This window comes from Taeniopygia guttata, chromosome 5 (assembly GCF_048771995.1).
Source record: "Taeniopygia guttata chromosome 5, bTaeGut7.mat, whole genome shotgun sequence".
Taxonomy (NCBI): Eukaryota; Metazoa; Chordata; class Aves; order Passeriformes; family Estrildidae; genus Taeniopygia; species Taeniopygia guttata.
Genome location: NC_133030.1, coordinates 54,057,513 through 54,066,871, shown reverse-complemented (window position 1 = coordinate 54,066,871; position 9,359 = coordinate 54,057,513). Strand labels below are relative to the sequence as shown.

Sequence of the window (9,359 nt, the reverse complement as noted above, 5' to 3'; positions counted from 1 at the left end):
GTTCAGGATGCTCCAGTTTCTCAATGCATTGCAGCAGGTTACTTCAAGTAAGACCCAGTCCATTGCAACTGATTAATACAATGGCCTGAATTGTCACAGCAGATACCAGGTTTTGTGTCTTACTGCACTACAGACTTACATTAGGTTTTGTGTCTTACTGCACTACAGACTTACATTCCAAGGTTCCTGTTACGGAGGTTAGCTTGAAGAGCAATTCATACCTATTCTCTGGAAAGATCATGGGTATAGGTTTTCCAGAACAAAATCATCACTAAAAATTAGATTAACAGAAATAGATGGTCAAAATTTTTGCTATATATTTTATTTAATGTAACATAATCCATCAAATATCACATGTACCAATAACCCTCTAAAAATCTCATTCAACCTTCCTTCAAAGAAATCTCTCTGGCCTATCAGCTTCCCACTGCACCGTCACCTTTCCAGCCAACCTGACACAAATCCATCTGCTAACCTACCCTGATTACAAAAGCACAGGTGAGCACTACATAGAAGACTGACACTTACTATAGCATTAACCAGTGAAAATAAATTTGTTCACTCAGTGCAGAGAACTGCAACACCACGTTCATAGAAGCTGCGGGGATCTTCCTTGGTGGCTATTTCAAAGTCAACGGTGAAAATCAAATCAGCACGAGTGAAGTTCAGATAAACTGGTAAAGTAACCTGGGGAAAAACATGAATGTAGGAGAGTTCTGTAAGACAGCTGAAGAATGTCACAGGTTTCTGTAACACTACATGGTACCAATGAGATGGGAATTCAGTCTCAGATAACTCAATACTCAAAATATGAGGAAAAACCCCAAGACTTAATAAATTCACAGATGCTGCTATAAATACAAATTTGAGTTTTGACTTGAACAGCATTTTTGGATGTCTCTCCTTTTTATCTATTTACAAAGGAAGGACACATTCAGCACTAAGTCTGCTTGCTGCTAGCCCTGAAATCAGATGCCAGCTGACACCAAGAGCAATTAGAGAACACCAATTTCATTTGCTGTGCCCAGTACAAGTATCCATAAAGCCTTAGGAAAAAAATTGCTAGGGATACCTAGATATTTTCACCAATACTTACAACATTTGCTTTTTTATCAGCATTTGTCTGCTTGATCCAGCGAAGCTGTGTAATGGGCAGGACAGTTGAAATAGCATTCGAAAGTGACAGCTTGTTGTTACTGCACGTAGCTCCCTGAAGTTTCAGACCTGCAAATTGCAATGCAGTTTAGAGTTCTGAGAGCTTTCATACATCCAAAGGCTGTCTCCCTCTGTATCATTTAAGGGCTAAGTCCACTAAATGTGAAGTGTTTCATACTGCAAAATGAAGAGGTTGTAGGTGACACACTATGCAATACCACTTCAATATATACTGATCCTGGTCTTGAGATTTATTAGCATTGGAAGTACTTCCCTAATCACTAATGTCAAACTCATCTGAAAATACTTTCAGACAGTGTGTATTAACTTTTTCAACAACAGCATCTTTTTCATTTGACACAGCCCATTTAATACCAGAAGCTTCTGAAGATATTTCAGAGGAAGATCCCTTCCTTCAGCTAAGTTTACCTGTGACTCCAAAGCTGCAGGCATCCAGGACTGCGTTCTGGGTAGTTGTAACATTGACCTCAAGACAGAGTTCTTCAAGGGACCAACTGTTTGCTTGGGCAACATATTGTCTTGTAGCAGTAATATATGCCTCTGGTACAAACAGACCGCCCAGGCACACGTGGATGTTCTATTTAAGGGAGGAAAATACAGGGAAAAAACTATTTCAGCTGCAGTATTAATTAATGACTATTATAAATACTTTGGCAATCTATTTAAATAAAATGTTCCTGCTACTACTGGAACACAGTGTAACTGCTAAGATGCTTTTTGCTCTAAGGCTTTGCCTCCTACTGTTCCACAATACTAATGGCTCCCTCTGATCTCTGTGCACAGTTACCCTGCTAAGCCTCATCATGCTGCGATCAGGAGACGCTCAGCAGTATTTACAGACATTTCAGAGAACACTGACTCACGTTCATTGACTGAGGAGCTATTTAGAAGTCCTGAAGACTCCAGAAAACAGTTACATAGCTCCACCAATAACCCCAAGAAGTCAGCAAAAGGTACCTTCAGCTCTTTTGCTCCACCAGATGCAGCTGCCTGGGAAATATTCTGGAGCTGTTTAATTCGCTCACTGAAGTCAGACACCCACTGGATAACAGTCATACCAGCTGGCACTGTGTAATGAGACCAGCTACGAGGCAAAATACCTACAAAGATACGATTAGAATTAAGTTTTGTTCGTATACAGGTTGAAATTACACACTATATTGAAACTTCGAAGACTTGGACTGGAATATCAACCTCTATTTTAAAAGACCCCTCAGTAAGTGAAAGCACTTTCAAAGATTACAGAGCAAATGGCTTCCAGGTCTACTTTGTATTTAAAATGCCACCCACTTACAGATACCCTTCAAGAGCAGCTGCAGTTACACACAGCTTCTTACTGCAAGATCTAATTTTCAGCTCTGCATGAAGATTTGAGTTCTTTATAAAAAACTGAGGAAGTCAAGTTATCTGAGTTTCAGAAAATGCTTTTGTTCAAATCGCCATGTATTACAACATGCAGCATGTCTGAAAATTCCACATTTATGTACAATCTTTAAATAGAAATTCAGAGAACCTAAACATTTTCTAAATTTTATGGGGCCAATACTGCTCCTTTGGTGGTATAAATAACATTGTTCTGTCCCAAGTCAGAAATTGAGAGAATTTAGTAAGATTTCAGCCTAGAAATTAAGCTGCTAATATAAATTGTACAAAAAAGCCTAATATATTACTATTAAAGCCAAACTATTATATTATGATTATAGCCTAATTATTAGGCTATTATCAACCTCAGCTTGAAATCTCATATCAAGCCAATGGGAATTTTATGCTCAAATTTAAGTATTACATGTGTAAAATGACAAAGTCTATAGACATTTTTTCTAATATATATATATATATATATATATATATATATATATATATATAATTTTTTTTTTTTTTAGCTGCTGACCACAGCAGCCTCTTACAGAGTGCAAGAAGCAAAGGGAGCCCTGTGAGAAGCTAGCTTGAATTGCCATACCTTTCACCAGCTCATTTATCAGTGTACGCAAATAGTTGGTTTGTTTCTTTTTCCCTTCACACACTTGAACCACATCTGCCAGGTCCTGACGAACATCCTGGAGCAGCTTAGCTCCCATTTTCACTTCTCTCTCAAAGAACCGGAACAATGGATCCTGATGGTCAAAACATTCAAAGTAAGCTGCAGAGCAAAGTTCTTGCTGTAAAACTGCTACAAAAAACAACCCCCAAATTCTGGGTGGACGGAGCAGTAACACTGTGACTACAAGCACTGAACAGGAAGATGCAGCCTGTGCTGCAGAAAGTGATTGCAGAAACTGTTTTACAACCAACAGTCTCCTCTCCCTTGGAGAAGCAAGAAAGTAGAAGTCACAGTTGAACAACTAATGCAGACTGCCTGGCTAGACTGTTTGCCATTGCACTTCTTCAAATACTACCCAAAAGACATAATCAGGTTTCAGAATCATTTCAAGAAACCTAGCAGGTCATTACACGGCTATGGCACTCAAAATCAGGATCAATGCAGGTTCCATTGACCCTTCAGCAGTGCAGCTGGTACTTCCAAATCACAATGCACCTGAACTTGTGCTTTTCCTATGCCCACATTAAATAAAACATAGCTCTTACTTTAATGTTTTCCACAGTCCGCTTCAGATGGTTTAGAGTCTGTGGGATAAGATGAAGCCAGTTAGAGGCTGTGGTATGCAGTGTTCTCATCCAGGCTGGGCGTCCATCTGATGTAGAATCAGTTCTTGTCTTCTTCTCAGTTTCTGCATAAGCCAGATCATCCTCATCCTCCAGCATCTGCATTTTCAGCATTTTACTGATCATATCTATGCCTAAAACAGAAGAGCTGCTGTTAGAGAAGTAATGGCATCAAGGTTAAAACATCCCACTACATGCAAGAACCAGGAATTTTCATTATTCCTTGTCTAGACCTAAGATTCAGAACTGCCCATCTGTAGGTGGCTCCAGAAGCTTTCATAATAAAACTTTATTGAAAAATAAAACTTTCCAGAATCAAGACAGGAGCTTCCCATATGGACGACTAAATGTAACTGGCTTTTTTTTGATTCATAGGCTCCTGGTCAGTTTTTGGATTACTCAAAAAGCAATTATGTTGAGGGAGAAGGGGAAAGCTATTACTCTTTAGCAAAACTTGTATTTCTCTTCTGCTTTTTAGTTTAAAATGGTTGCCTGGTACTACTCTATGGAAGACATTGCTAAGCTATGGATTTACCTTGTGTGGTGAGAAGAACTTTCTCTGCATTATTTGGCAGTCCCAGCCATGATGGTGTTTGTGTATCTGGGAGCATCTCAACCCACTGGACAAACTCTTCACGCCTGCAAGGCAGAGTTTTAATATTCATTAAAGGGTTTCCTCTGCTAGAATGGCAAGATAATGCTTTGCCTGAGACAGACGTTTACACAGCACAGAAATACAAGTAATGTGCTTGGGTTTTTTTTGTGTGCAGTTTTGTAATATAAAAAAAAGTTGTACATAAGAGATCAGGATAAGGAAAAAATGATACCTGATTCCATCTGGCATCTGAATATCTTTGTGTCCATCAACCTTGCAAGCCAGCTTGAATTCACTGTCAAAACTTAAGGTAGTGAACAGACGTTCCAAGAAAGTGTTCAACAAACGCTGATCAAATTCATTATCGATACGACCTCCATAGATAGACTGGGCCATCAGTGTCTTCAGTGCAGACCAGGGGATCTTATCAGGGGAAATGTTTTGGCGACCCTATAATTAGCAGGAAACAATCGTTAAATTGTCAACAGATTTTTTGTGCCTACTCATTTAATTTTTCCAGAGCAGACTGTTTCAGTGAAGATCCAAAGCAATTTGTTACCTGTGCCTAAGTACACAACACTACTTGCCTTTGCTGTATCATCCAGCCAGGTATCCACTGTGTCACAGGCAGATCTCAGGTCAGATTCTCCAAACTCGTACTTCTTGGACCAGCCCAATGGAGCATAGCGCAGGCGCTCTTGGATAATGGCGTGGAACCAGGCAAGGAGGAAATACAAACGAGCACGCTCATTTGGAGACTAGAAGTGGAGAGAAAAAACCAACACAAAACCAAACAACTGTTACTCAAGTGAACTGATAAAACCAAAGCCTGCTAGAAGACTAGAAACTATCAGATTTAATACTAGATTGCTACTAAAACTGAATACATTCTATCAACAGAAAAAGCAACTACTACTTTGCTTGGGTGAGGAAAAACACTTCAGGTACATCTTAGAATCTGAGGTTTTATCATCTGAAGTTAAGATTTCAACAAACATGTTCTTCCATTTAGTTTCATCAAGACAAACCACAGCCTCACCTTGCACATTCTAGAAACTGGAATGCTACTGAAGGTCCTCAGCATGTTTGCCTTTACACCAGGAGGAGGCTCAAACACGAAGATCCGGCCGGCACGTAACAAATTCACTGGCACCTAGAGAAGATCAATAAGCTCAAATCCAGCTGCTTTAGCCTTCATTAAAATAAATCCCAGCACAGTTTGCATTAGCTTCAAAACCTCATGGTGACCACAAGAAGTACTGCCTTTCTTTTGGAGCTAAGGGGAATCGGCAAAATCAACAGTATGAAGTTTTCAGCTACAATTCAGTTATCAGAAAGGGATAATAACTGCCCTGACAGGTGTGTATTTTCCTTCTTCTTCACTACAGACGGCAATCATGAGAGAACCTTCCCTGAGGAGCACTTTTAGCTCTGCAAGCCAGTTACTCTGCAAGGTAATAAATTCTTAAATCACCATTACCTTTGGATTAATCTCCATGGTAAGGAAGAGCCTGAAGCAAGCATGGGGTTGCAAGGAATGTAGTTTCTTTTCCAGCTGCATGAGCCAGCCAGGAGCCAGGTGAACGTTCTTCAGCATTACCCATCTGTGAATTTTTGAAACAGAAAAAGTGCATTTTAGCAAACAGCTTATGGATCCTGGCTGTGATCACCACAAAGAGCAACAGAATGTAGCAATGCCGCAGATTTTAAACCTCCCTCTTTTAAACCTGCCTTCTACATAAAATCAGTTACTATATACTGTAAATAGGTTCACTTTCTTGTTTTGCAGGTACAACCTACTGCTCCTGAAAATATTTAAACAGAAGATGTAAACAGATGTGCTCGCTATTACAAATTTAAATTCAAAAGATCAGTTTTAGCTCTTTAACCAATAGATAACTTCCCCCTTTTATCTTTCTACTAGGCAGTTTTCTAGCTGAAAGGAAACAGAGCTTACCTTCCAGATTTCACTGCTGTGTTTATTGCTTTATCTGCTTGGTTAAACCCTTCCGCAGAACCTAAAAGACAGAAAGGTTGCTAAATTTCTTACTACTAGCAATTTCATTTATGCTTAGATGTTGAAATAAGATATGCTCTTACCAATAGCAATAGAAGTAATCTGTGTATTCTGCTCAGCTGCAAGGTCTTCAACATGACCACTGGCATCATAACCAGGCACTGAACACATCAGCACAGGGGTATTTGGTTTCACCTGTGCTCCAAGAAGTTGAAAAGGATATGAATCAATCACTAGATAAATATGAGAATGCAGTAAGCTCAAGTGTTTCTTCCCTCTGTACAACTAAAACCATTATGTTACTCCTAGTTTTAATTTAAAAGAAGGAAAAACAATCCACTCCTCATACCAGAGAAGGTAAGTGGAAGAAATATTCATTGGCTAGCTTAACTCATTGTGGAACTCATGCAAGGTGGCCCTAAGCATTTCAAAACCAAGCAGTTTACCTCTGTATCCACGATGTGTGTCAGATCTAAAGGTTGCTCCATAATGGACATGAATGACTCTCCAAGGTTTGTTGAAACAAAGGTATGTGCCATGGCCAACAAACGATCCGGACGGAAGGCCTGGATCAGAAGCAAGCGATGAATGGCCTGTCCAATGGGAGCTGGAAACAGGAGACAGGATTAGATGGACCCCCCCCCTATTCAATTCTCCATTCAATTTCTCCCCATCTTGTTCTGAAGACTACATTTTAAGGAAGTTAATTATCCTTTTGGAAGATTTAATGCAACTTTTAAATGAAATGCTTATATTCTGTTTTCAATTTGACAAAAAAATTAGCAGCTTCAGATGGTTTACAAAAGCTACAAGCTAGAATTATTGATATGAGTGATTTTAATTTCCAGGGACAACAGATCTTTTCACATCTTCTCATTCAAAAAATAATCTGTTCTTCTGCTAGAGTTTGAAGTCATATATACTTGACTAGCATGGACAGGGTAGATAACCTGGAGCTGCTTCAGTTAATGTTCCAGCAGCTTTAATAAGCAGCTAGTAAATATGAGCTTAGAATCCTGAATTTAGAAAGCTACAGGAATGAGCCTGGAATGATCAAAGACAGCAAACACTTCCTAAAGTAACCTTTCAGATAGGGGAGGAACTGAAGGGCAACAGTTACCCTCAAGTTCTCACTCTTGAAAAATTAGCCCTGACAACTAATGCAGCAAGAGGTAACTTCATGCTTAGGTACAACTGCAGATCTAAAACTACTAGACCAGCCCTGTCCTCAGAAGATCCATGTCTTGGAGCTTTTTAGAGTATTGAGACATCTCTAGACTGGCAAGGACTAAGGTTAATCCGAACTATATCTACTATGCAGTCTAATGAGATTGTAGAATTATGTTTCATCCTCAGTGGAAGACCAGATCACAGGTTAAGGTGCAGCAATCAAGTGTAGTAACTACTGCTTAGAACAGTTTGGTTTAAAAAAATCGAGTGAAAACAAACCTCCCAAAAAACCGCAAAACAGCCCAGAACCAAACCCACAAGACTTGAAGTTCTTATACACTCCCAACTTTATAATTTTCTCAACCACTAAGGTCCAAAATGAAATTCTACTTTAGAATTGCTTTTAAAATAATAGTAACTACTTAGATCAGTACAGTAGGACTGATATGGACAACAGTGTACATTCACTCACTTGCAGGTTTTTCTTCAGTCCAAAGGTATGGTACAGTTTGTTCTGGGGAACTGCTGTCCAGCCAGATACAGAATTGCTGTATTGAAAAAAAAATATGTAAAAACCTGAAGCTGACTTTCAAGATATCACAAATGTACAGCAAGGACATATAAAATTCAAATTACACTATTATCCTATCTTCAGATGTGCTGATTCATTTCACTGATAGCCTCCAGCACAACTGATTCTACAGATCTCTATCAAGTCCCAGGCCAAGCTGTAAGTTACTTTACCCCAGGCTGAACAGTTTGAGAAAAAATGGACGTAGTAAAGAGAATTCAACTTCTAATATAAAAATTAGCCAGGACAACCAAACAGGCACTATTTAAGATATGGACATAATTTGTGACATACAGTTTCACAGTCAAGACAAAGAGGTATCACTGTTCAGAAGCTGAGTACCATCCAAATTGATTCCACAGAGGCATATCCAGAGCCCATCATAATGAAATTATGTGTGGCTAAGGGGCTGCTCCTCTCTGCTGTGTAATTATCACACAATAGTGGTGCAGCAAAATACATGCAGTGTCACACTTTCTGCTACCATGGGAACCAAAGCTGGTCAACCACAAAGCCAGAGGTATGGTGAAACTCTTTCTGAATGATGAACAGTGCTGGTCTTCACAAAGTTCACAGCTGGGTTATGAGGGAAGTAAGAACATTCATTTCCACAACTACAACTAGTTAGTGTTTAGGACTTTCCACACCAGGAGAACTTGCTTGTAAGCATGAAGCTTTTCAAGCAGACAGCTGAAATGCTTAACAAGACAGTTCAGTAGAAAGACAGACCCTAAGCAACACTTACCTCATCAGCTTGAACTTTTGAAACTAGGTCCTTAAATGCAGGAAGGCAGCTCAACCTCATCATTGCCTCTGTTTGTTCTACAGTCAAACCATTGATTTTGGGGAGAGATGCAGTGTTTAGTACAATCTCCTTCCCTCTCAAGAAGTGCTGGAATTCTGCATCATATGTAGGCTCCCTAATGTTAAGGGAAAAGAAGACTTTAGCTATATGCCTTCAAGAGAGCCCTCCCTTTTTCAACTGAAGTGAAAAAACAAATATTTACCCAATAGTGCCTTTCAGTTTGATCCGGGCCAACAACATGGCAAACGTTATGTGATCCTGGTGCAGCATGCCACGTGCCACTCGGTTGAAGGCCACCTAGAAACAAAACAGAGTAGTAGTGTAAGAAGCTTTAAACTCTGACCCTTCAAAAATTATTAAA

General features: G+C 39.4%; 1 protein-coding gene and 1 long non-coding RNA gene across 2 annotated transcripts in view; one reads left to right on the top strand and one right to left on the bottom strand.

Annotated features, from left to right (window-relative positions):
* LOC121470013 (uncharacterized) lies at positions 1-686 on the top strand. The gene is made up of 2 exons (XR_005980478.2): positions 1-109; positions 145-686. It is a non-coding gene; the product is annotated as an uncharacterized lncRNA (long non-coding RNA).
* Positions 307-9,359, bottom strand: part of DYNC1H1 (dynein cytoplasmic 1 heavy chain 1) — a 44,576-nt gene continuing 35,523 nt past the window's right edge. Inside the window, exons 62-78 of the mRNA XM_030275000.4 lie at positions 9,201-9,295; positions 8,939-9,113; positions 8,095-8,170; positions 6,899-7,059; positions 6,536-6,647; positions 6,393-6,453; positions 5,916-6,039; positions 5,475-5,588; positions 5,023-5,193; positions 4,668-4,885; positions 4,376-4,479; positions 3,763-3,974; positions 3,137-3,290; positions 2,134-2,276; positions 1,585-1,753; positions 1,097-1,224; positions 307-687 (exon numbers count right to left, since the gene is read on the bottom strand). Of these exons, the coding sequence (XP_030130860.1) occupies positions 559-687; positions 1,097-1,224; positions 1,585-1,753; positions 2,134-2,276; positions 3,137-3,290; positions 3,763-3,974; positions 4,376-4,479; positions 4,668-4,885; positions 5,023-5,193; positions 5,475-5,588; positions 5,916-6,039; positions 6,393-6,453; positions 6,536-6,647; positions 6,899-7,059; positions 8,095-8,170; positions 8,939-9,113; positions 9,201-9,295 (2,346 nt within the window). The 3' untranslated portion in view covers positions 307-558. The remainder of the gene's footprint in view (positions 688-1,096; positions 1,225-1,584; positions 1,754-2,133; positions 2,277-3,136; positions 3,291-3,762; positions 3,975-4,375; positions 4,480-4,667; positions 4,886-5,022; positions 5,194-5,474; positions 5,589-5,915; positions 6,040-6,392; positions 6,454-6,535; positions 6,648-6,898; positions 7,060-8,094; positions 8,171-8,938; positions 9,114-9,200; positions 9,296-9,359) is intronic.